This window comes from Phalaenopsis equestris, unplaced genomic scaffold (genome assembly GCF_001263595.1).
Source record: "Phalaenopsis equestris unplaced genomic scaffold, ASM126359v1 Scaffold000002, whole genome shotgun sequence".
NCBI classification, from domain to species: Eukaryota; Viridiplantae; Streptophyta; class Magnoliopsida; order Asparagales; family Orchidaceae; genus Phalaenopsis; species Phalaenopsis equestris.
In genome coordinates this window covers 53,280,524-53,306,986 of record NW_018164444.1, presented here as the reverse complement: position 1 = coordinate 53,306,986, position 26,463 = coordinate 53,280,524, and the positions used below count along the sequence as shown (strand labels likewise).

At 33.4% G+C, this 26,463-nt stretch overlaps 2 protein-coding genes across 4 annotated transcripts in view; one reads left to right on the top strand and one right to left on the bottom strand.

Moving 5' to 3' along the window:
* The window catches only part of LOC110023498 (mediator of RNA polymerase II transcription subunit 16), an 80,452-nt gene extending 61,287 nt beyond the window's left edge, over positions 1–19,165 (top strand). For all 3 annotated transcript variants that reach the window (XM_020722963.1, XM_020722955.1, XM_020722971.1), the window contains 4 exons: positions 14,235–14,665; positions 17,469–17,645; positions 18,116–18,496; positions 18,960–19,165. In XM_020722963.1, coding sequence (XP_020578622.1) covers positions 14,235–14,665; positions 17,469–17,645; positions 18,116–18,496; positions 18,960–19,100 — 1,130 coding nt within the window. In that variant the 3' untranslated portion in view covers positions 19,101–19,165. The remainder of the gene's footprint in view (positions 1–14,234; positions 14,666–17,468; positions 17,646–18,115; positions 18,497–18,959) is intronic.
* An 876-nt stretch (positions 19,166–20,041) lies between these two features.
* Positions 20,042–21,193, bottom strand: LOC110029242 (stem-specific protein TSJT1). The gene is made up of 4 exons (XM_020731442.1): positions 20,954–21,193; positions 20,625–20,868; positions 20,421–20,541; positions 20,042–20,345 (listed from the first exon to the last, which is right to left on the bottom strand). The coding sequence occupies exons 1-4, from the start codon at positions 21,169–21,171 to the stop codon at positions 20,152–20,154; spliced, it is 777 nt and encodes a 258-aa protein (XP_020587101.1). The 5' UTR covers positions 21,172–21,193; the 3' UTR covers positions 20,042–20,151.
* Between the last annotated feature and the right edge of the window lie 5,270 nt (positions 21,194–26,463).

Below are 26,463 nucleotides of genomic sequence, written 5' to 3'. Positions count from 1 at the left end.
TAATATTGCGGTGGTTTTGAAGTGTTATTGAGGTGGATGTAATAGTGTTATTGTGGTTGTACTTTGGCCAATGTTTTTTGCCATATTATTGGTTTGTTATGGAGGTGACATTAAGGTATTGTTGTGACGCTTTTTGTGATGTTTTTTAGGTTAGGTGTAATTGACATAGTTTTGCAGTGGTTGTATTACGGGGTTATTGCGGTGTTATTTCCGTGTTATTGCAGTTTTATCGAAGTTGTACCGCGATGTTATTGTTGTACTATTGTGGTTGTACTTCAATCATTGTTTTTTGTCGTATTATTGTTGTTTTCGTGGTTGTATTGTCGTATTAATGCAGTGCTATTTCTGTATTATCCTGATTTTATTACAGTGTTATCAAAGTAGTACCACAATATTATTGACGTAGTGTTGTGGCGATTATTATGATATTGAGGTTAATTAAGTGTTATTGGCATAGTATGCATGTTGTTTTACTTTATTTCGAGGTAATATGTGGTTTTATTCTGGTGTTATTGTCGTATTATTGCGGTTGTACTTCAACCAACTTTTTTTTGAGGTGCGAATATGTTATTGCGATTATTTAGTGTTGTTATTGTAGTGAATAAACTTTAATGTTTCATTTTTGTTGTGGTGTTAATGAGGTGGATGTAGTAGGTGTTATTAAAGTGATTGTATTTTAGTTTTATTGCAATGTTTTGTGGTGATATTATCATAGTATTCTAGTTATTTTGATAATGAGATAGTGCTCACGTAACATAGTGAAGATCAATGAAGCGGACACATGAAAATCAGTTAGAAAGTTCATCATTCATTGATAAAATAAGATCAAATCCAACAGAGTATCGTTTACGTACGAGATAGCCCATAGAAAAATATCATAGACAAATTCAACTCTAAATTTTGACATATTTGCATGTCAGTCCAATTTCTCACTGCAGTTAACTCGGTCGGCTTGTACTAATGATTCTATATATTTGCACACGAATATGTCGCAGTCAATGCTATTGGTTTAAACTGGAACATCTTTAACCATTACAACTGACCATTTTGATGGTTTGCTCTTGAAAGCTTTTCCAGCATCTCTTACAAATGCATTGATATGCGAAGTTCCATGTTGAATTGAATTGTGCATACAAAACCACAACCAATTCTGCTAAAATTGAGCAACGAATCATTGAGCTTATGTTAAGTATACTTACAATGTTGTGTGTGATGGCCTTGTGCATCTTGTTTGGTAAATAGTCCTATAATTTTCATTTTTTTCTTTCAACTCCCCGATCAATAAGGTCCAAGTTATTTATCAATAATAAGAAATAAGATAATTTCTGCATTTTTACCTTTTCTTTTATGATGTGTTCAACAAACATTAAGCTGTTTTTATCTCTACATACTTGCATAAACTTGCACAAATGTCATAGTGGGTGATGTATACAAAGAAAAGTTAAGAGTTAACTTTACGAGATTTACTTGAACTTATATAATTACCCAATGTGGTAGCGATACATAGAGGTATGACCTGTATAATGAAAGTGATTTATTCTTTTTGTTCTCCATTATTATGAAAAAGGCATCGACATGCTTGTTTGCAAACCAATGATTTTTTTAGTAAATCTTAGAGTTCAACCATGCTTATTACAACATTCCCCTCATTAATCATAATATCATCCCTGCAGCGTTAACACGAAGTTTCTGTGACATTTAAATATAAGAGTATTGCATAACATAAAAAAATGTGGACATTTACTGACATATCAGTGTATCTCAAAATACATTGACCGTTCACTTCCTTCATTTCAAGTCAGATCTATGTTCTACCTAAGTAATCGATAACTAATACCGTTGGACGAGGCTATATAACCAAATACTTACATATATAATCTCAAATTAGAAGTTATAGGACACAGTAGAAAGAGTTATTTTTTACTATCTTTGTCTCATAGTCGTCTGCATAGACAATTTCTCTCTGGTTGTCTTGCTGATCTCTTACATAACCTGAGATTGTAAGTGCGAGAGATTTCACAACATTCTTTATTGTTTGTTCTACTTTATCAATGTCTTCATGTAACAGGTCATCCCTAATGATTAAAGTATCTACAGCTTCTGTTATTATTTGTTGTTCCCCAATGGCTAAAGTATTTACAACAGCTGTTATTTCTGGTTGTTCCCAATGACGAAAGTATCTACATCTTCTTTTATTGTTTGTTGTTCTGCAGATATTTCATCCGTTATTTTTTGTCCTGGTTTAATGTCTATAAGTATACTTTCGTCCTTTTCGACTTGAGTATTTACAACAATTGTTATTATTGGTTGTTCCACAACGGTCTCATCTTATATTGTTCCTTTGAATGTTCAATATGTACAAGTAAATCCTCAGCCCTTACGACTGGAGTATTTACAACATCTTCTGTAGGATGTCGTTCAACAATATCTTTTATTGATTTTCTTATTTTTAACTCAAATGTAGCATAAGAGGGACTCAATTTCCTCTTCCTTCTATTTTGCCTGGCCTTAACTCTGCGGATTAAACTGACAAGAGAGGATTCATGTGTTCTTTTTTTCGTTGATTTCCCGTCAAAAGCACTTATTCTATTTTTCAATTTCTTAACTTCAGTTTTGAGGTTTGACAGTCTTGTAAATTAGAAACTCGTGTATTTATTGATTCTTGAAATTCAATAAGAAAATTTTTCTAATTTCTTAATAAGTGAATTATTTCTTCAAAATCTATATTGACTCCTTTATATGTTGGTTGTGGGGTTATGTCACATGAAACGAATGGATCTGCATCATAGGAAGCGGTTGAATGTGGTGTGGCATGAATTTCATGTTGTGGGATGTGTTTAACTGGACTGGGTGGTCCTTCAGCTGGATTAGCGAGTAAATGGTACTCATTTTCTTTTAAATCCAAAAAAAGGTTATAAACCTAAAGTAAAATTCATAATTATAGCAATAACACAGGAGTAACATCTAAATATCATCAGAATATCACCAGAATAACACTTAAAACCGCTACAATAACATAATAATAAGACCACAAAAACACCTCAGTAAATTCGAAATATTATAGCTCTAATAACACGAGTAACATAAGAATAACACCTAATTAACACCACGATAACATAAGTGACATCTAAATAATACCACAATAACATCAGAATAAAACTACAGTAACACCTCAATAAAACAAAAATATTACAGCTCTAATAACACAACGATAATACAAGAGTAACACCTCAATAAAACCAAAATATTATAGCTCTAATAACACAAATAACACCAGAATAACCTCTAAATAACACCACGATCATACAAAAGTAACACATAAATAACTTGATAATAAAACCACAATAACACCTCAATAAAACAAAAATATTAAAGCTCTAATACCTCAATAAAACATAAATACTACAGTTCTAATAACACATAAATAACACTACAATACCACCTAAAAACACAAATGACACCACCATAACATCATAATACACCGCAAAAAAGAAAAACATTATCTAATGAGATAAATGCTTTAGTTGTACATGGTTGAGCCTCTTAAAATCTTGATGAATCTGTGATAAGTTTCAGCCTACATTTGTTGGCTACCTTAACATGTGAGGTCTGGCCTCGGGTGCAGTAGGAGTGACCACAAATATGTGCTCATAAAACCGTAGCTGTGTAAAAAATAAGTCATTCTATTTTGATCTAAAATAAATTAGAAGGTATATACAACACACTTACCGTTAGAAGAAAAACAAATTCATTGATATATCCCAATGACGGATTCTGCCTTATTTTAATGGATTTACTTGATCAATGAGAAAATCACACATTGCAACAGACCAATTAAAGGAGGAGAGACTGTATATTTCCACCTTTGGGCAACACTAAAATTGCTCGAGAGAAAATAAATTTGTTTACAATAACTTTAAAATAATTCATCAAAGGGCATAAAATACTCCCTAGATGAAATTTTCATTAGGTCATTCTTTACTTGTTTGACATTTACACCACACGCGGGAGCTTTATTCCAGTGCACAACTTCTCCTCTGTTAGACATATTCATCAGTAGGGCAACTTGGTCCGAGTCTAGTCTTAACGCTTTCCCGCCCATTCTGAATACCATCAATGCAAAATCTTAACAATTCAAGATGTGTAGTGTCAGAACATTGTCTTGGGGATACGGAGACAGATTAAAAAATTGAAGCTGACCCAATACTTAAAATTATTCATGGTTTCCTTAGATAGGGCATGTCTGATCATATCGAAAGCATCCTTTACGATAAATGGACGACTTCTACAGTTGAACATTCTTGGGTTAAAAAAACCTACAAAAGAAGATAATGCAAAATAAGACATTTTGTTATAACCAATTTTCCAGAATGACACCACTGTAGTATATTAAAAACATTGATGAAACAAAAAAAATATAACAATAGCAACAAACTAACAAAATACCAACAGAATTACACCTAAATAGCACATCAACAATGCTACAACAAAAACCACAATAATTCCACAATAACACCACGAAAACATCAGATAACACCTCTTACCCACCTCAATAACACCACAATCTCACCTTAAGAAAACTGAAATGTTACAACTTCAATTACACCTAAATAACACCTCAAACATCACAATCCCACCAGAATAACACCAAAATAATAGTGTCAATAGCATTCCAATAACATCTCAGTAAAACCAAAACATTGTTTCAATAACACCTAAATAAAATTAGAATAACAGTAAAGTAACATCACAAAAAAACCAAAATAGCATCACAATCTCACATCAATAACATTATAATCCCACCTCAATAAAACAGAATATTAAACATCTAATTACATTTAAATAACACCATAAAAACACTAAAACAACACAACAATCACATCTCAATAATATGACAATCCCACCTCAATAACATCAGAATTCCACCTCAATAAAATCAAAGCATTACATCTTTAATTACACCCAAATAATATTAGAATAATACCACAATTTTATCTCAATAACACCAGAAAAATACTACAATCCAATCGAAATAACACCAAATTCTCCCCAATTAAAATGAAACGTTACTGTTTCAATAATACCACAATATCAGTAGAATAATACCACAATCTCACCATAATAACATCATAATATTACCCCAATAACACTAAAAAATACCTCAATAAAATCAAAACATTAAGCTCCAATTACACCTAAACATTAAAATAGTAGTAGAATGGCACAAAAAAAAAATAATAACACCACAATTCCACCTCAATAACATCAGAATCTCATCTCAATAAAACTGGAACATTACGCCTCTAATTACACTTAAATAACACTACAAAAACAGTAGAGTAACATCATAATCCAACCGTAATAACACCAAATTTCCTCCCAATAAAACCAAAACATTACAGCTCCAATAACACCAAAATAGTACCGCAATAACACCACAAAATACTAGAATAACACGAGAATAACACATAAATAACACAACAATGCAAGAATAACAACTAAATAACTTCACAATAACATCATAATAACACCCAATCCCAAACACTAACACCAAATTCTCACCCCAATAAAACTGAAACGTTACAGCTCTAATGACATCAGAATAACACCGCAATAACATCACAAAAATATGAGTAACACCTAAATAACACAATAATAACACAATAATAACACAAGAATAACGCTAAAATAACATCAGAATAAATCCACAATAACATATAAATAACACCGGAAGAACCGCAATAGCACCACAATATAATCACAATCCCGACTCTCAAGTCCCGGATAAGTGCTTATCTTAGTGCCTATTTGAATTGTTATTTTATAATAATATATTTTTTTAAAATCTGTTATTACATTATGATTGGATGTATGAAATTATTTGTGTCCAATCGAGTCTTGTCTAGAAACAAGTTATGGTTGTGGAGTTTTCTTCTATCTCCATCAATTCCATACAATTATATTATAATATCCTATCCTTACATATTATTAATATATAATTAATTGAAGCAATTATTTTATTCATTTTTTAAATACTTTACTAACATGCATAAAAGTGTTTTTCTTTGAAGTCAAGGGCTCATTTGAAACAATTCCGTACGTGTTTTCTATTTTACAAAATCCCGTTTATTAATTTTTATTTTAGTTTAACTGTTACACTTCTGGTAAGTCACTTTTAAGGGAACCACATTTCTTTCTCTTTCCCAATTGTGATTCGCTGGTGGCTCTCACGAATGTAGCCACAGATTGGTAAAGAAAAAGTTCACTTTGCCCCCAAAACTACCGCAAATTTGCTTGTGGCTCATTACGAAGATTTACCTTTTACTACTAATGGAATTTGGATAATCTTGTATCTGAATGGTATTTATGGGGAGAGAAATTACTTTTATTCCCTTAAATATTAGATTCGTTGAAATAGGCACGTAGAGGTTGGATTTACCATATATAATTAAATGCAAGCTAAAAAGCATATCTAACTGTAAGTTTTTGTTTTTTTTTTAATATTTTGTTCTGCAAATAAAGTATTTAGTTTTTTTTTTTTTTTTTTGAATTGCTGAGTTAAGTTTTCTAAGAACTTATACGTGAATGAATTCATAAATTTGCGTATTTTAATTTGAAAATTAAAATTTGTTATATTTTTTGCATTGATTTAAAATTTTTATTGTTAATTTAATAATATAAACGAGATTTGTATTTATTAAAAAATTGGTATTTATCTTTTTTTTTATGAGAAGCTACAGCAAATAGTTGAGCCAAATATGTAGTAAATGATTTTTTTGCTTAAGCAAGCACACAAGGTGGTTTTCTCAAACGTTATTTTCAACTGTAATAATAGTGAGTTTAAAAAATTGTTTTTTTTAAACTCCTTTTAAACAAGCTTTTATAAAAGCAAAATCTCAACCAAATGAGCCCTAAATCACCTTTCTGAAGTAGTGTTTTTTAGCATTCTAAAGTTAGAGTGTTGCTAATAGTTGTGAGAGTAGACATTCTAAAACTGCTTTTGTTATTCAAGGAGACAAGAAATCATGTTAATGTTATGCCAAATGGAGCATAAATGTAATCGAACAACTTAAAAGTAAACAAGTTTATTTACATCGGCTTTTAATATGCAATATATTGGAGGTCATTGTGATGGTTATGACTTGAAAAAATGTGGGTGGGGAATATCGAGTACGCTTTGCAATTTGAATGTATATCATATGTATTTATCCATGTTTCTAAAAACGCGCTTTACGAGGAAAGAGAAGTGCACGACGTTTGCTTTGCTTCGTTGAGGCGCCCTTTGAAGTGTTGTGGCTGATTTGCGGGTTTCTTTTGGGGTAATTTTTAAGTTTTTAACAAACTACTAGATATAGTTTGAAATTTTAATTTGTTGGTGTACCCTCAATTGTTTATTGTACCATATTTTTTTCTATTTTATATCAACTTTCAAGCTATACTTTATATTTTATAATTGTTAATAAAATTATTTATACGTTAGTAGTTTTATATAACTTTTAGTACTTTGGTTGATAAAAGTGTCGGTTTGCTTTGCGCTTTGAAGCAAAGTAAAATCTCGCACATCGCATTACGCTTTGCGCTTTGATAACACTGGTATTTATATATATAGATGCATGTTTATACCTCTACATACTGGTGCTATTGTGCATAGATGAATTCGTTCGCACAACACTCCTAGACATACACACATTTATCTTATATATGAATTCATCTCATTACATCATTATTGGTTACATCCCAACTAATTCTAGCTGAATTGATCTCCACGGGTGTGATGAATTGATCTCCACGAGTGTGATAGACATGACATGCTTTTTATATGTATAATCATCTACTTTCCTTTCATTCCTTCCATGAGGATAAAATAATCTCTCTGCACAAGCTCAATTTTATCGATTTCAATCATATAATTTGATGCACATCTTGTCTTCGTCAGATTTGTTGTGGTCATGCAAGTAGAATTTGCTTCCTATGTTATTTTTATGTACATTAGTTGCAATTATTTGTTTGTGAATTGTTGTAATACAATGAAAACTAATTTTCTTGAATTCATGCTTTTTCAGAAATTTATGTTAGATTTTCAATAAACATATACATAGCACACAATTCTAATGTATTTACGTTTCTCACTGCCAACCTTTCATATTTACACACATGGCACTCAAATCTTTAATATCATCTAAAAAATATGACTTATTATTTTTAAAAGTGAAATACACATTTTCGTGCATAGGTTTAAAGTGCTAGTGTTTTGCATGTAAATATGATAGTTTAGATGTGTGATTTGTAAATACATAAAGAATTGTGTATTAGGTATGTAAATTTCCCTAAATGTATGTATGTATGTGTGTATATATTTATATATATAGATATAATTGCGTGAATGTGCGCGTGCGTGGGATTTAAGACTAACTTTCTGAGTGAAAAAAACTATAATTTTCTCATCAAACAAATAACAAATATATATATACAATTCAAACTAACCCTCATACAACAGGAGGGAAATGTAAATCGTCATGGTGAAAAGGAAAAAAAAATAAATGCACAACAATAGATAATTAAGGGAGGATAATTTCTCCCTCTCAGATGTAACAACAGACCCACGATTTACTATGCCATGGGTCTTTGGTTATATGCATATCAATGTTGTTCTTCAAGTTAGGTTTTATATGTTATACATCTCAGACTTGCAACTGAGATCACTAAAGTAGTATCGAGGAAGAGCCTTGATAAAGAATCTCAACAATTTGATACTGCGTTGGGATATAACTTAGCTGGATAATCCCTTTATTAACATTCTCAGAGATGAAGTGTCTGTCAATCTCTATATGTTTGGTTCGATCATAGTGTATTAGATACTTTGAAACACGGTTGGTTGATTGACTTTCTCCGAACATCTAAATAAAGTTTTTGTTTTCCATGTTAGTTTTATTTGTAATTTCTTTAGCCACATCACTTCACAAATTCCTAGGGTTAGGGCACGATATTCAAATTTTGCACTAATTGCAACTATAATACATTTTTTACTTCTCTAAGTAACCAGATTACCCATCAAATGATCGGTAACTGATGGTAGATGTTTTATCAATTAGTTCTACCCAATTAGCATCAGTGTAGTTCTCAATATTATAGTTTTCAATTTTTTTTAATATTAATCTAAGCCTTGGAGTTATCTTTTGATATCTTGGGATTTGAAAGACCGCTTTAAGTTGATCTTCATTTGGATCTTTCATATGTCGGCTCACTACACCCACAGAAAAATAATGTCTTCTATTTGATGGATAAATAAGTTTCCACACAAGTCTTTGATATCTCCTTTTTTTTCAACTAGGGTGTTATCCTCTCCTTTTGATGCTAGTCGATTGGAATCCACAAGGGTATTTGTTGCTTTCCACCCCAACGTTCTTGTCTACTTTAATAATTCAATGATATATTTGATTTAGCTATTTCCATTTCCAGGAAGTTCCAAAACTCGGAAGTCATTATTCTTTTGATTGCTTTAAGTTTATTACGTTATTGCTTGTAAAAATAATGTCATTTAAGATAAACAATAAGGATGTCTGTCATATATTTTTTATTTTATTTCCCAAACAAAGTGTATCAGCCTGACAGTAATAGTACTCATTAACAAGAATAGTTTTGGTGAATCTTTCAAACCATGCACTTGGAGATTTGTTCAACTCATACAATAATTTCTTTAGTTTGTGCCCTAGTTGATTATTTGTGTTGTTCTTTAATTCCGAATGTTTCTCTATATACACTTCTTCCTCACGATTCTCATTAAGAAATGCATTTACAATGTCTAGCTGATATAAAGGTCAGTCTTCATTGATAACCAAAGACAATAATACTCTTAATGTGTTGAGTTTTGCCACTAGTGCAAGTCTCTTGGTAGTCGATCTCATAGGACTGAGTGAACTCTTATGTTACAATTTTAGCCTTAAATTTTTCTATACCCCCATCTGGTTTGTATTTAATAATGAATATCCATTTGTACCCTACATTTTATTACTCAGTCCTATGAGTGATAATTTTCTATTCAGGTATCATTCTTTTCAAGGGAAAAATCCTTCTCTTCCACACTCTTTTTCTAAGCAAGAATAGATAAGATCTCTTGGATTTAATTTGAGACATGCACATTATCCGAGTTTTAAACCATAGATTTCTAAGAGGGTGATAATTTTTCATAGGCCACAAATTTGTTTGTTGGGTGTTTTGTGCATTTTTTTCTCCTTCCTCTTGGTGCTCATGATGTAATGACCCAACCTCTGTATGAATACTTGGCCTGTGTGGAGTTGATTTCTGTGATTTGCATTCTTAATTTTGCATATTTGTCCTTTACATGCTCACTAGGTCTTTTTTTTTTGGTGTGCACGTTCTTGGTTCTTAGTGGGAGTTGTGGGAGAGTAGTAGGTTCATTTTCAGGTTGATTTGTGATAGTGGGATAAGAGTGATTTCATCAAGGGATATGAGAGAAGTGAGCTTGAAGTTTTTGAATCGTACCCCAAATTTGATTTCCTCTCCACCTCTCTTCCTAAATGTTAGGTTTGTGATAATATGGGTGGCTTTCGAAGAATGTGACATCCATAGAGTTATAAAATTTGTATTTCTGGAGAGTAGCATTTATAGACATTTCTGTTTGAAGAATGGTCCGCAAAGATGCATTTGATTGACCTAAGGTCAAGTTTGGTTTAATGTGATTGATGTAGATGTACAAAAGCGATGCAGCCAAAAAATTTTGGTGGTAAGTTAGAGTTGAAAGATTGAATATGAGGTAGGATTTTATGAGTGTTGAGAGGTTTATTAAAGTTTAGAACTCTGTCGAGCATTCTATTTATGAGATAAGTGGATGTGAAAATTGCATCCCTAAAAGTGTTTAGGTACATTATTAATGAATAGAATTGAATGGGCCACTTCAAGCAGATATCTATTCACTCAACCACATAATTTTGTTGGAGTGTATCAACACAAGAACTTATATAAATGATGTTATTTTTGTATAGATTAGGATTTAGAATGGAGTTTCAGTAGTCTTTACATTATCGATTTTTGAGAATCTAAATTTTTCTCTAAAATTCGGTGAGGATCATGTTGTGGAAGGTTTCAGATATGATGGTAGTTTCAATTTTTTTCTTCTTGAGAAAAGTCAAAGTGGTTCCGGAGTGATCATCAATAAGTGACCTTAGATATCTTTATAAAATCATGGAGAAGGGATATGGTGGTTTGTATTTCAGGATTGGATACACTTAACGAGTATGTTTAGGATGTTGGCATGTTACACTCTAATAAAAACTTGGTTTTCTTTGTTGATAAACAAATCTGGATATGATTTTTCGTTATAATATAAATTAGGATATCCGAGACGAAAAGGACATAACATAACTTGAGTTTCATTAGAAACAAACTCAAATACAAGACTTGACTCAAATGATTGTGAATGGTGGGATGATCTTTTTGAATTGGGAGTTCTAGTGCGCAAATAAAATCCATGATACATGTCATCACTATTAATCACTTTTCTTGAGTCCATTTGAAATTCGTATAAATTAGGGCAGAATTTAATAATACAGTTCATGTCATAAGTTTACTAATGGATAATAAATTGTAGTTAAGTTTAGGATCATAAAGAACATATTGAAGAATAAGATCCTTTGTGAGTTTCCACACTTCCTCTTCCTTCCACAGATGAGAGGGAGACATCTGTAGTTCTAACTGTAACATGGTGTTTGCAATAATAGGACTGAAAAGCAGTTATATCACCTGTCATGCGATCAAATACTTTAGAGTGATTCTTTCTTTTGAGACAAGCGACAACAGATGAAAGACTGCCATGCTCTGCTAGAAGACTGGTAGAAGGCTCTGAATGTTGTCCTAGAAGTCTTTGGAGAGTTTCAAATTGTTCCTTGCTAAAAGGACTATGTACATGAGACTTGTCTTTCTTTGATGTCTTGTTTTCTTGATTTTTCCCATCACCTTTGACTTTATTGGGCTTTTAATCTACAAGCTTTTAGATGACCAAGCTTTTTACAATGTTAACACCATAGCTTGTTCCTCTTTAATTTTTTGTTATGTGATTATTTGTGAGTGTCTAAAGCCAAGTTGTCAATATTTGTTGTATTGGGACTGCTTGTCATCATTTGGTTCTTCCCGCTTTTTTCTTTTCACACTTCAACAAATACTTCATGAATTGAGGGAAGATGTTTGGTCTTATGATTTTTCCTCTGACTTCTTCTAGTTTCTTGTTAAGTCCTAGAAGAAACTTCATGGTTCTTCTTTATTCAACAATTATTTTGTAAAAGGCAGAATTTTGTGGGCATCTCCATTTGTATGGTTTATACATATATAGTTAGAGCTAATATTTGAAGAGAGTGTTGAAGTATTGAGTAACATTCAACTCACAATGACGTGTGTCATTTAATATAGTTTCAATGTCAAACAATTCAAAGGCATTATCAACACTTGAAGAGGTTTTCCTTGTGATGTCTCATATTTCTCTTGTCGTTTTGCTTAGGAGGAATTTTTTCTTCAATTTTCATGGCCATCGAGTTGGCAAGCTATGACATGACTATGTGATCCTCAATCGTTTATGTTCAATGTTTAAAATCATTAATTTCTGTTGCAGGATTTTCTTTGATGAGATGATTATCTTTTCCTTACAACAAATGTATGGAGACATTAGAGATTGTTTGATTGCCAACAAATGGAGTGTATTGCAATTCTTTTGCAGAAGATTTAAAAAATTTAAGCATTTACTGGAAATAAAAATAAATGCAGTGTAAAATTTCAATGTATTTGGAATTCACTCTCTTGTTCACTTTCAATAAGTTTAAAAGTTTGTTGGATTTGGATGCAGACGCTGTTATTGTAGCTGTTGGCGACAGTTGACTTTGGAAAGTTACAGTGGACAACGACACTACTTTACGCAAAACAATGTATTTAAAATTTGCCCAAATCTATATAGGATATTTAATTAATTTATAAATTAATTAAATATTCTCCATGAACACATATATAGGCTATTGGAGAAAATTATTGTCCTATAGTTTGTGATTAGCGATGCAGGAAGAGATTTCAGATGCTGCAGAATTAAACATCCCAAGTTTATGTGCAGAAGTAATTTTTGAAGAGGAAGAAATGCTTTCATGCTGTATTTTGCTTGTTATGATAAGGTGGGAGAAACTGTCTCGGTTGACACTGGATTTCCACTCTTATCAACATAGGATTTTTCGCCCTAGAGAATGTCACTGACACTGTATTTTCACAAGGGATTTCCACCAGAGAGAAATTATTTGTTGACGACACATGATTTCTGCACAACAACTACGCAAATGAGATGTTGGCAAAGGTATGATATTTTCTCTCTCTAAAGAGAGAAAGTCTACCAGAAAAGTGAGTGCAGGGATAGACTCACACCTACCAGGAAGGTCTCTTCTGCCGCGCCTTTCAACTGAGTGAGGCCTGCAAAGAAGGAACCTTGAAGGAATCGTGCTTCCAGGGAAGGACTTGCAAAGTAATAGTGCTTGGAAAGGTCTCTAGGATTTCCGTCATTGAAGGTCGGGTGATCCAGCGATCAAGGAAAAGAGCTATCCAGTAACAGAGGTCTTTGGGCACTGTAGCGGTAAGGAGAGCACGAGGAAAGGAGAGGTCGACAACAACAACAGAGGCTTGCAGGCTAGTGGAAGGAATTTCAACGGTTGCGGGGAAGATTTCGTTTGTTGGAGTGGCTATAGAATTGAAAGAAGAGCCAGGGTGTGTTTAATTGCTCTGATATCGTTCGGAATTTAGGATGAATTTTCTTAGAGGAAATTTCTAATTTTTTCATTAAGCAAATAACAAATATATATATCATGAACTAACCCTCATACAATTTATGGTAAATTCAATTCATCATGATGAAAAGGAAATAAATAAAAAATACAATATTGGATAATTAAAGAAGAATAATTTCTCCTTCTCAAATATAACAGCAGATCCACAGTTTTCTAAACTGTGGGTGGGCCCTTGTGGACCTCAGTTATATGCAATATGTGTGTGTGTGTGTATGTGTATTTTTTGTACAAAATATTTGTTTGTAAATGTCTCAAGATGCTTTTGTCCATCCCTTTGTGTTTATACATTTTCCAATAGTGCATATGTTGTGACAACTCCTTCGACATTTACTAATCTTTTCCTTCTCTCTTGTTTGCTTTCTTCTAATACTAATTCTCTGACGGAGCTGCTCTCATATAGTATAGGTAGTCAGAGTGGAACTACTACCACAAGTGGTAACTCTCAGATGCAAGCATGGGTGCAAGGTGCCATTGCTAAGATCAGCAACACTGCTGATGGAGGATCATCAACAACCACACCAAACCCAATCAGTGGCCCTTCTTCCTTTATGCCAATTAGTATAAATACCGGAACATTTCCTGGAACACCTGCTGTTAGGCTTATTGGGGATTGTCATTTTCTTCACCGACTATGTCAGTTGCTTCTATTTTCCCTTATCTTTCGGCGAAGGCACACTACCACTAAACTTGCTATCAGTGCTGTTTCCAAAATAGAAGATGGGCAGGCTCGCACGGGACAATTGGTTGCTGGAGCCAAAGGTCTCGAAGAAGGTAACCAAGGCAAGTCTATACGGCTAGGCTCTGGAAATGCTGGACAGGGATATACATCAGAAGAGGTAATTAGTCGCTGTCTTCTTAGTAGATTGCTGAACAATATGCTATTGAGGCTAATTTCTAATATTGTTGTTCAATTTACGAAAGTATAAAAAATTTGAATTAGAATTGTAGTTCCCCTTCAATATGCCGTTCATATTTTTCCTCGTGGTTGTTTTGATTTATCTACAGTAAATCACGGCACAGACTTGTATTAGCATAAAATCTAAAGTTCAATGCACATCTATTCTCTTGCACGGTATTATATATATCATAGTATGTGTCAAAGGTGTGTGTGTATTCTATATTTTTAAAAAATGGATGTGTTCCATGTCTGTGTCGAATGGTGTCCTTGTCCCTGTGTCCATATCAATGCTTCTGAGTTTGCTACATACTGCAAGTTACACAACAATCGATAAGATATTCCTTTAGGAGGCTCATTTATTAGTTCTATAGCATAATTTTGAAAACTCTGCGATTTTAGTGTCATGACTGTGGTTATTGTGTTAGAGTTTGAACATGGATCTGTCTCAAGTCTCTGTTGACTCTCCGGTGCTTTCTATAAGATATACTACTTTTGGATTGCCTCCGCGATGATTGGGCAGCAGGATCAACATGTTTGCTGGCTTGGCTTTTTTTGTTGATGTTGGCTCTCTCTCTCTCTCTCTCTCTCTCTCTCTCTCTCTCTCTCTCTCTCTCTCTCTCTCTCTCTCTCTCTCTCTCTCTCTCTCTCTCTCTCTCTCTCTCTCTCTCTCTCTCTGTTTTATTGACCATTAAAAATTTTGTTGCTGCTACTGTTATGATTATTCTGTTATTTTTAGAGAAATTTGTGGGGATTTAAACTCTTATGCAAAATGATCTGCTACGCTTAGTAGCTTTTTTGGAGTTGATCCTTTGTTTGGAAAACTCCTTGCCCTGATTTCTTGAAATTTTCTAGCCTGGCCTATGATGATGGCACTCTTGGTGAGGTAGTTATCATCATCCATGAACCTGTGAGAGGCCTTCTTAAACATTCATATAGTTTTTTAAACTCTTCTATATAATACAAACTAGAGACCAAGAGATCCTCGATGGTTTTTTGACACAGAATTATGCCAGGAATGAATAAGAGAACTCCTAGAATGAGTATCTACTCGCGAAGGGCAAATTATTGGTTGACCTTCATGAAAGTCTTTAAGGTGTTGGAAAATATCCAGCTCTTATTAGCATTTGAGATGTATAGTGACCGAGCTTTCTCAAATGTGCTCAAGTGGCCTGTCAATTTAGTTGTTCGCTTATTCATCTTTGATTGAGTAGCTTAGAAATTTTAGGGAGAACAAAGAGTCGGGCATGGTTCTACTCGAATGAGGAGATGGATTAGGAATACATTCAATTATGAGCTCTTTGCACAGTAGTAGGTTGGTACTTGACGGTAGCCTTGATTTTTTTTTTTATGATGGGAGTTAGTCAACGGTGAAGCTCCTCGAATTGAGCATCCAAGTGCCCTTGAGCGACATAAGTAATTCCATTGTATGGCTCACCAATACTATGCTTAGAGTGCATTATTACAATCAAAATATGAAATTTTAATCATACACCATTGTTTTTATTTTCTTGAGCTATTACTCTCTTTTTTTTCTAAGATTCAATTGACTTTTTCACTGATGCTGCCGATGAATATGAATAAGATGTTCATGTGTTAAGAGTTAAAAGATTTGAGAAAGCATTGTTCTTGAGTTATTATATAACGAGGCGAGGTAATACAAAAATTGGTATGACGATCTACCTTTGTTATGAGGTGAGCCAAGAGGAATATGCTTTATTAAATAAGGATGTAGATGATCCATCTATTGTGAATTTGAATGCTTACATAAGGGGTTTATACATATGTAGGTGTGATATGATTTAAATAAAGCCTATGTATGATTGTGTTTGATGCAAAGTTTAAAAAGGTAAAATGGGAGCTGAGACGTTTTGCCTTAGCGAGGCAAGGTGTAGGCCTCGAGCCGGATTGAGGCCTTGGCCTCAGGAAATAAAAAATAAAAAACTCATAAAATTAAAAATAATTCAAAAGTATGGAAAAATATTGATCTGTTGATATAACTTATTATCATAAGACGTGAATCATAAATTTTAATCTTAAATATTGATATAAAATAAAAGTTTGAACTGTGATTCTGGGTAAATATTCACTTAAAATTTAAATATTCTATGAGGTTCAAATTCATAATGACCTCATTCTTAGTTGATCATTTTCAAAAAAATTATCGTATTTATTATCATCTAATTGTCTCGTTTGCAACTTCAAAATATTCTTCATTCACCACAATTTTTTCTCACTATTAATTAATCTAATATCCTATATTATTTAAAATAAAAGAAAATATTAATATTATAATCATGTAATCATGCTCAAATTATTTCTTTATTTTATCAAATATATTAAATATAATATGATATAATATAATGTAATATATATTAATTAAATAATATAATTTATTTGTTTTGCATAACTTAATCAAGTTGTTGCCTCAAACGTCTCGAGGCATGAAGCCTTGAGGCGTGTGCATTCGACAAAAAAGGTGCATGCCTCTAGGTTTTTTTTTGCACCTTAGTTTGAGGCACGCTTGGAGGCGTAAGCCTCAAGAGCCTTTTAAAACAATGGTTTGGTGTCAATGTCGTGATGATTTTCTCCTTGAGGAGTTTTGACTATTACTAGCTATGGCAGTATGTGTTCTCGAAAAGGTGATTAAAGTTCCATTAAATGTTTGAGCAATCTAAGGAGTTCTTTCTTTTATTTGTATCTGTTAAACAAAACTATGACGAGAAAAGTTTCTTTTAATGCAGGTGAAGGTACTTTTCCTCATACTGGTAGATCTTTGCAGAAGAACAGCTCCACTGCAGCACCCGTTGCCCACGTCGCAAGTTGGGTCGAGCAATATAAATATACGGTTGCACTACATTGATGGGAATTATACTGTGCTACCTGAGGTGGTCGAAGCATCTCTAGGACCCCACATGCAGGTTTGTGCTAAATTATTTTTGCATGTTTTTTGCGTCCTTTTGCAATTTAGTGTTAATTTAATACTCTGGTGATTCTGTTGTGTCCCAATCTTTCATAAATTTTGGCATTCCAGAGGCCCTTTTGTCACCATCTTGTCCTACACATTGATCTTTCATTATACAGCACCCTCATGGACATTTTGTTAGATTTTCGGTATTAATATTTATTTTTTAAAAGGAAGATTAGCATACATATCACAAAATTTCTATTTATTTACATATCTAAACACTTCATATTTTATTTTTTATTGTTCCTCCCTACCCATGCAGGGAAGGGTGTTTTTCACTTTTTAGAAGTTAATGGTAGTGGTACTTTTGATGTGATATGAAAGATTTGAATTTTACAAATATAAAATTCAAAATTTAGATGTTAGAATTGTAAAGAAAATCGGCTCTTTGGTCTTTGATTTTAATATGCTTTCTATGTGCAGAATATGCCTCGGCCTAGAGGTGCTGATGCTGCGGGTCTTTTACTTCGTGAGTTGGAGCTACACCCCCCAGCAGAAGAGTGGCATAGACGCAACATGTTTGGCGGACCATGGTCAGATCCTGGAGATGCTGGTCCTTTGGATTACGCTGCCAAGTCGAAGCTCGCTGGTTCAGATCCTTGTGCAACTAAATTAGCCGAGAACAACGATGACTTTTCTGGAAGCCAGTGCCTCTGGCCGAGGAAACGGAGAATGTCGGAGCGAGATGCAGCTTTTGGTCTGAAAACATCGGTCGGATTGGGAGCTTGTCTTGGTATAATGGGATCTCGTAGGGATGTCGTTACTGCTACATGGAAGACAGGACTTGAGGGTGTTTGGTACAAGGTTCGCCTCCTCATCTAATGTCTATTTATTCACTTTCACTAGAGCTGCCTATAACACCTTAAATTTAGGGAAGATTTAATTGCATATCACTCAATACCTGTATTATTTATATATCTAACATCTTTTTTTATGCATGAAAATATGTATTTTAGTTTTTTTAAAAATAAAATGGTGCTACTTTTATGTGATACGAAAGATTTGAGTGTTTTAAATAAATAATAATAATTATAATAATAATAATAATAAAATTTAGATGTTAGATATGTAAATACATCGGAATTGGGTGGTATGCATATAAATGCCCTTTTATTTTATCATTGTTAAGTAATGTAATTATAAGCTATGGGATGTAACTAAAATGTTAGGAATGAGACTGAATAACTAATTGCTCGAGTTAATCTTGGAAATGTTTTAGTTATTTCATTTTGTTTAGCAAAGCATTTGTTGTTTTGTGAAAATGCAGTGCGTCAGATGTTTGCGGCAGACTTGCGCATTTTCTCAGCCTGGCTCTCCCCCTCCAGATAACGAACGGGAAGCATGGTGGATTAGTCGCTGGGCTTACGGTTGCCCTATGTGTGGTGGGACATGGGTCCGTGTTGTTTAGTTTTGTAACTTCTATCTTCATTTTCACATAAATTTTATACGGACAGATTGTTCTAGAGGATAGGCATAGCCTTCTGTAATGTTGTATATATATATATATATATATATTAATTTGACCTAGAATCTAGAAGGATATTGAATAGGCAAGATGCCTTCATTTCTTAGTTTAGAGTAGATCTTTGTAGAGATTAGTGTTTGATTTTGTGATTTAAGAATTTAATGTTGATTCATTTATTTTTAAGATGATTATAATTTTATCATTGTGGTATCTGCTATTGGTAGGTAGGTAGGTAGGTAGGTAGGTAAGGTAGGAGGATTCTTATTATTCTAACATTATAAAATTCTCTTTTGGTGGGGATTTACATACTTATCACACAATTCTTATGTATCTTTAAATATCTAACACCTATACTTCAATATTTACCTAGCACTTAATATTTTTAACACCACATCAAAAGTAGCATTTATTGTCATGTAAATGTAAAATTTTAGGTGTTTGATGTGTAAATTAATACACTTGCTCTCTTTAGAAATGTAGAAGACCTACTATATTAACTGCATTATTAATAATTGATTAGCTACCTGTTAGAATTATTTTTTGTAATTTTGACCAAGTCTATTTGAAAAGTGTACTAGCTAGTAACGGTTGAGGTATTGCCTAGGAATTATTGAGTAGCTTTGAAAATTGGATAATTTTTAGTGGAGATGCATGTTTTCATCGTAGATCACTGCTTCGGTGAGACCCACTTTCAACATTTTATTTTATTTTATTTTTTATTGGGTTTGATAGAATGTAGTAATGGTAACTTCATAAAAATTACATACGACACAATTCTTATTTATTTACATATCCAACACTAAAAATGAAATTAACATAACGCTACTAATAAATAAAGAAGGTTAATTTAACCCCAAAACAAATCCTGAAAAAAGAAGGGCAAATTTGATCAGCAAATAATTACATTTCAGAAATATATTCTGATTCGTTGAAAGTAACAATAAGAGTAATTTACATCAAAATAACATGACAATAGATCCGAACAGGGAAGAGATCAAAGCTTCTCTTCCCCAAAACTCCAATTAGCTGCACTTCCAACCCTAGGCATGGAACTGATTTTAGCGCAGGAATCAACCTTGAAAAAGGCTCCGCACAACGCCCCTTCGCTGTCAACCCTAGGCATCGCCTTCATCTTGTTCATCGGCCGCTCGAAGCTCTTCAACCCGCCCTTGCTATGAAACATACACCCTGAAACATTCACAGACAAGCATTTCAACAAACAGCTACCCTGCCACGCAGCAGCACAAACCGATACCGCCTAACCTGGAGGAAATGGAGCGAAGGACTTTCCGCAGCCGCTCTTAACCGCCTCCACATCGTCGGAGATGACCACCGATCCTTCCGCCGCTATGCCCCAATACAGAGGTATTTCCCCATCCTCGCTCTGCAGAACCATAAAGAATCCATTATCTCATCCTGATTTAGGAGTAGAAGAGAGAAAAAAGAAAAAAGAAGGGGAGTTAGTACTAGAGCTGCAAAGACGGATCCAGCTCTGTTATCGAAGATAACGAAGGCGAAGGAACCGATCAGATCTTTCACGACTTGATCGGCCGGGTAAGGTCCGCGGTCGCGGAGAGTCCGGTAGGCTTCGATTGCGAGAACGGCCTCATCGGAGGATTTCCCGCTGAGGCCGTATTGTCTTATCAGGGAGCTCAGATTGTTCAATCTCCCCACGAAAATGCAGTATAAATCATCTAAGCTGCAGAACAACCTGCAACCAAATTCATGAAATAGATCCCCTCAGAACCACTCTCCGATAACAAATTAGATCGATCCCTGAATATACGTCGATTTACCTTTGATTGAAGGGTGGCCGACCGGGATCAGCCCCGGTAGAGGCGAGGAAGGCCCCGCCGCTGAAGCTGGTGGAGAAAAAGGAGTTGGGGTGGGAAAAATTGAAGTCGCGAAGGATTTCCTGCGGTTCCTTCGCTGATTTCTTGATGCCGCCATGTGAGGAGGGGCTGTTGAGCTCTACAGGTGGTTGGGCGAGGGTTTTGTGGAAAATCGCAAGCATTTTGTGCCCCTTTATCTCAGGTTCTGTAGTGAAGAGTTAGATCTAGAAGAAGAAAGTTGAAGAAAATGAAGGAGGAAGGTTTCTGTTGAGGTATGGATATTTATGTCTAAGTTGTTTTAGTTTTGGATAAGAGGGACACGTTGATCCTCCATGTGTCTGATACCATGGCTGCGTGTATCCGATAAGATTCTTAATAACTCTCTAATTTCCCCTACAACCTCCATTTGCAAACACTTCTTATCTCTCCCAATGTCTTTCTTCAGAATTTGAGATTAATTTCTTGGAATTCTAGATGCATTCATGAAAATAATAGCATTCATAAACGCAAGAACTTAATCCATCAATAACTTGCTATTTCTCAAGATTTTTTTTGCTTTTTAGAGGATAGTGATCTTAATATGTAATGTGAATTATCATTCTTAACATTCTCATTTGGTGGTTATAAGATGAAGTTATCATGACTTCTATAACGCTTTATTTCACAAATTGATATTAAGAAAATGTTTCTTATAAAATATATAAATAGTATGGTTTCAGCATAAATTTGGAGTACTTTTTGATAATTTGTCGGGCATAAATTTTGATCAAATTAGTCTTTGAAACTAATTTGATAAAGTGTTTTCAATATGATGTAATTCATGTATTAATGGAAGAGTTAGTTGTTAATGATAACTATTGCACCATGGACATAGCACCACCACCATCAATTGTGAGCAATAACATGGCTTGGCTCTAGTTTATCAAAGTTGGTTAAACAAGCTTAAATGTAGATCGAGATGATGAAACAATTAGTTAAGTTGATGTGATAATAGAGAGTGCGTGCATTAATGGTTTGTGAAACAGAGTGAAGTGTGCAATACTTATTGGATATTCAATAAGGCAAGAAGAGACTACTAAGCAGAGCTAACGAAAGTAAAAGATAAGAATATGAGACGTAAACAAATATTTAGAGCACTTTGGTTAAGCTTCATATATATGCCATATTTTCATTCAAGATAATATTATTTTTCTCAAGAGTTGGTTGTCCAGAAAACGTCCTCTTTTGAGAAAGCCTTCAAGGGGTAGTGTGAGAAGAATATGTTGTTAAATTATAAGCTATAATAATTTCCCTTCAAGGGGGAGAGAATTTATAGTTTAAATATTTCATAAAACCGCACACACAGACATAAATAACAACTTTGGTGGAGCATGAGGATTTCATGTATAAAATTTGGGAGGAAAGCAAACCATGATGCTCGACTTATTTGAAATGATTTCACTAATGTGAGTTAGAGATGCCTTCCCAATTGTTGGAGAAGGCAATGATAAAAAACTATGGATATGACTTCCATTATAAAAGTATTTGGAGCCTTGAGGTGTGGATTAGCAAAAAGACTAGTAGTAATTTGTTTTGTTTTGTTTCTTTTTTTCTTAATGTAGGAGTGGAGTCCGATCACCATAAAGTGAGTGTTAGCTTAATAGCCATTGCCATTGTTAGCCCCAACAGACATTGATGTTGATAAAGATGATGAATAAAAATGATGAACATAGATATTATTAATGAAGATAGTGTCTACATTTGAAAAAGGGGATTGATTGATTTATTTATTTGTTTGTTTTTGAGAGGAGAATTCTGCCTTTATTTGCATTGAATAAAAAGTTTTCAATTAAATGATCGGTGTTTATCTACATAATCACCCATTATTTCGCAAGCATTTCAATGCTTTAATGATATATTAAATAAGTAATTTTAGTGTCATAGAATTTGTCTTATATTAATGATCATTTTGACTATAAGCATGTAAGATCGGAGATGATTTGGTACCTTTAATGATATTGAAAATTGTGAATTATTCTTCTAAATACTTGATTTTAATACCTTTCAACTAACATTCCTAACATCATTGTGTTATTTTCATTAAAGTTTAGACTATGGATGCCTTAAAAAATAGAGTTCAACAAGCTTTTAAGTTCATATCAAAATAAACGGCTCACTGCACCCGAAACATTATTATTTAGAAAATTTAGCACTCATGTGATATTTTTGGACTACCGAATCAATGTATTTACACGTGTCACTATAAAAATATTGAAACTTTAACAAAAAAAAGAAAAATATTGGTTGAGCTTTTATCATGAATTTTGATATTTGAGCGAGAATATAAAAAAATGGATGAAAGAGTGCCATATTTATAAATATCAATATTTGAGATGCTATATATATATATATGTGTGTAATATGCCCTTTTCTATCATTTTTATTTCTTCTATAAAGGTCATCATGTGGGGCTAGATCATATTTTAGCACATATAAAAAAGATATATTTTTTTTATTATTTTTTTGTAATTATTTTGGGATTACTTGCTAATCCTATTGGCTGGAGCATACGCCATTCTGTGGGCAAATCTGCTTGCGCTGCCGGGAAAGGCTGTGGTTTGCCATTAATCTGACTAATTTGTACTCTCCTATTATTATTATTATTATTATTATTATGTAAAAAATAAAAGTCAAAACACTTTTTAAATGTAATAAAAATTTTTCAGATGTAAGAAAAATATATAAAAAAATAATATTTAAGATGTTATGATCAAATTTATAATCATATTTATATCAAATTTATTGATTTTTCAAAATAAACATAAGATAGATTTTAAATGAGTATATATAGATTGAATTTATCTTAAGATAAATTTAATATTTTCTTAAAATATTATGATATCAATTTGTGCTTTGTCGACAAAGCGCAATTGATATGCTATAACAATGTTTGAACATAATATTTTTTTTCTTGTAATTAGAGAAAAGTTTACTAATGTCTTCTAGATGTCTAGAGGCCGGTGTGGATCAAATTGCACTGTACACACAGGTCATTGTTCGGACATACGATGTTCAAACATAATATTTTCTTGTATAGTTGAAGTTATTATTCTTCTTCAGAAGAAAAAAAACTTGTCCAGACGCCAAGATACCCCCTATCTGACTTCTTTCTATCCTTTCCCTTCGTAATTGGAAGGTCTTTCAAATGGATACCTCTAGTTCTTTCCTTCATGGCCATTTTTAAGACACGGTTTATATGCATCAACAAACGGGCTATAAGGATTCTACTCATCCATTATGTATGTCTTCTTCAAAAATCAATCTATGGCCTTAAGCAGGCTCCTAGGCATTGGAATGCTACATTCACTACTCATCATTTAAACTTCGGGTTCACTCTTAGCAATGTCGACCCGTCTCTCTATATTTACAAAACCATGACCTATATACTCTACCTCCTACTATACTTTGATGATATTCTGCCAATCAGGAATGACATTGCTCTTATATAGAAACTTTATCATGAATTACATCAACATTTCTCAATGAAATTTTTGGATTTTATATCTACCTTTCTTGGGATCAATATTGCTTATACTCCATACTGTTATCACCTTAGTCGAAGAGTTTATGTACAAGATATGCTTCAGCGCGCTTGTGCGTCAACTTGCAAATCAATTTCCACTCTGCAAGCTCTTCCCTCGAATTCGGCACAAGATCTCTCGGTCCCCTTCACTAACCCAACTCTGTTTTGGCAACTTGTCAGATCCCTTTACTATCTTACATTAACACGACCTAATATTATGGTGATTGTTAATTCCCTCTCTCAGCATTATCAACAACTTAAGCGGCTTGTCCGCGGTGTTTATGACAATGATGTTTTTTGACTTCCCTTTCAAGCTAGTTGTCTTACTCTTCATACATATGTTAATGCAAGTTGGGCTAGTGATGTCACCGAATGACGCTCCATCACCGACTATTGTATTTTCATCGGTCCCAACCTCTTCTCCTGAACTATTAAGAAGCAACCAACGACTACTCGATCCTCCACCGAAGCTGAGTACAGAGCTATATCTTCCGCTATCGCTGATGTTATGTGGCTCTGCAAACTCTCCAGGACTTTCAAATTACTACCTCCATTCCTACTACCACTTTTTGTGATAATCAATCAGCCATGACCCTCGCTCAAAATCCTATTTTTCATGCTCTCATGAAGCATATTGAGATCGACTACCATTTTGTTAGGGACCGCGTCCAATCTCTTGCAATTACACTTCAATATCTTTCTTCAGAATAGCAAGTAGCTAATATCCTCACTAAGCCACTTTTCTCTTATCGATCCTGCACTCTTCGTGACAAACTAACAATATCACTACCAAATATTATTAGTTCGCGGGGGACTAATAACGTCCCTAACTAAGCTTCTTCTATTCGGTTATTCAGTTTTACTTTGCAATTATATAGTTGTATATAATTTGTATGCTGTAATGGTTACTTTAGGTTTTAATAAAATTCAGATTAACAAGCCTATAAGCTTGGTTTAGCCCACATGCGATTTCCATGTCAAGCCTACTTTTGATCGAATTCAGTTGGGCCGCTCTAGAAAGAGGCCGGACCCCGTTCTTTTCATGTCCATTCTTTATATTGCCTTCCAACTTTTACAAACTTAAATTTCGAACTATCTTTCCAAAATATTAATCCTCGACCCTCTCATTTATGACATATAATACTAAAAATTAGGGAAAATAATACACATACCCCGCAATTTTTATGTAATTACATACATAACATTTAAACTTCCATATTTATAATTATAACCCTTCATTAATAGTAACTTAAACATGTGCATAAAAATGTTTATTTCAGTTATAAAAATATTATTAAAAACTTAAATTTTTTTGAAAGTATATGTGAAAATATAGGAAGCAGATATGTAAATACATAAGATTCGTGTGATATAAATGTAAATGCACCCCAAAATATTTTTTCAAGGCATGATTATAACACAAGATCATAATGAATTTCAAATTAGGAGGAATAAAAATCTGGTTTTGGAGAAGCCATTGAAGATATTGTTATTTTTGGTATAATTTTACATATATTATATGATGTGATGATAATTTATATAATGTGGCTGAAGATGATGTGGTTGGCAGCGTTCGGTGCAGCATAAAAATCTCTACTTTATTCGAGGGTACAGCCAAAGGACGCTACGGCATTGTATTTATTGAAAGGAATCAATAAATTTCACAGCTTTCTTCTTTCTAAGAGGAAAAATTAGATATTTCTTCTTTGATTGGCGCTTTATACTTTGATTGGGACAAAAGGTGTCGCTCTCAGTTTTGCGTATGGGAGTTGGTCCATTCGGACCGATTTTATAAAGGCATTATTGTTTTAATGAAGCCTATCAGTTGTATTTTTTTGACTTCTCAATTGAAATTATATATATATATATATATATATATATATATACATACATACATAAAAACATATATATC

Excerpts from the sequence above, each read along its gene's own strand:
- LOC110029242 (XM_020731442.1), bottom strand. The coding sequence starts at position 21,171 with ATGCTTGCGATTTTCCACAAAACCCTCGCCCAACCACCTGTAGAGCTC. Across the intron at positions 20,869-20,953 it reads CGGCCACCCTTCAATCAAAG|GTTGTTCTGCAGCTTAGATG; the intron begins GTAAATCGACGT and ends ATTTGGTTGCAG. Across the intron at positions 20,346-20,420 it reads CTTCGCTCCATTTCCTCCAG|GGTGTATGTTTCATAGCAAG; the intron begins GTTAGGCGGTAT and ends TGAATGTTTCAG.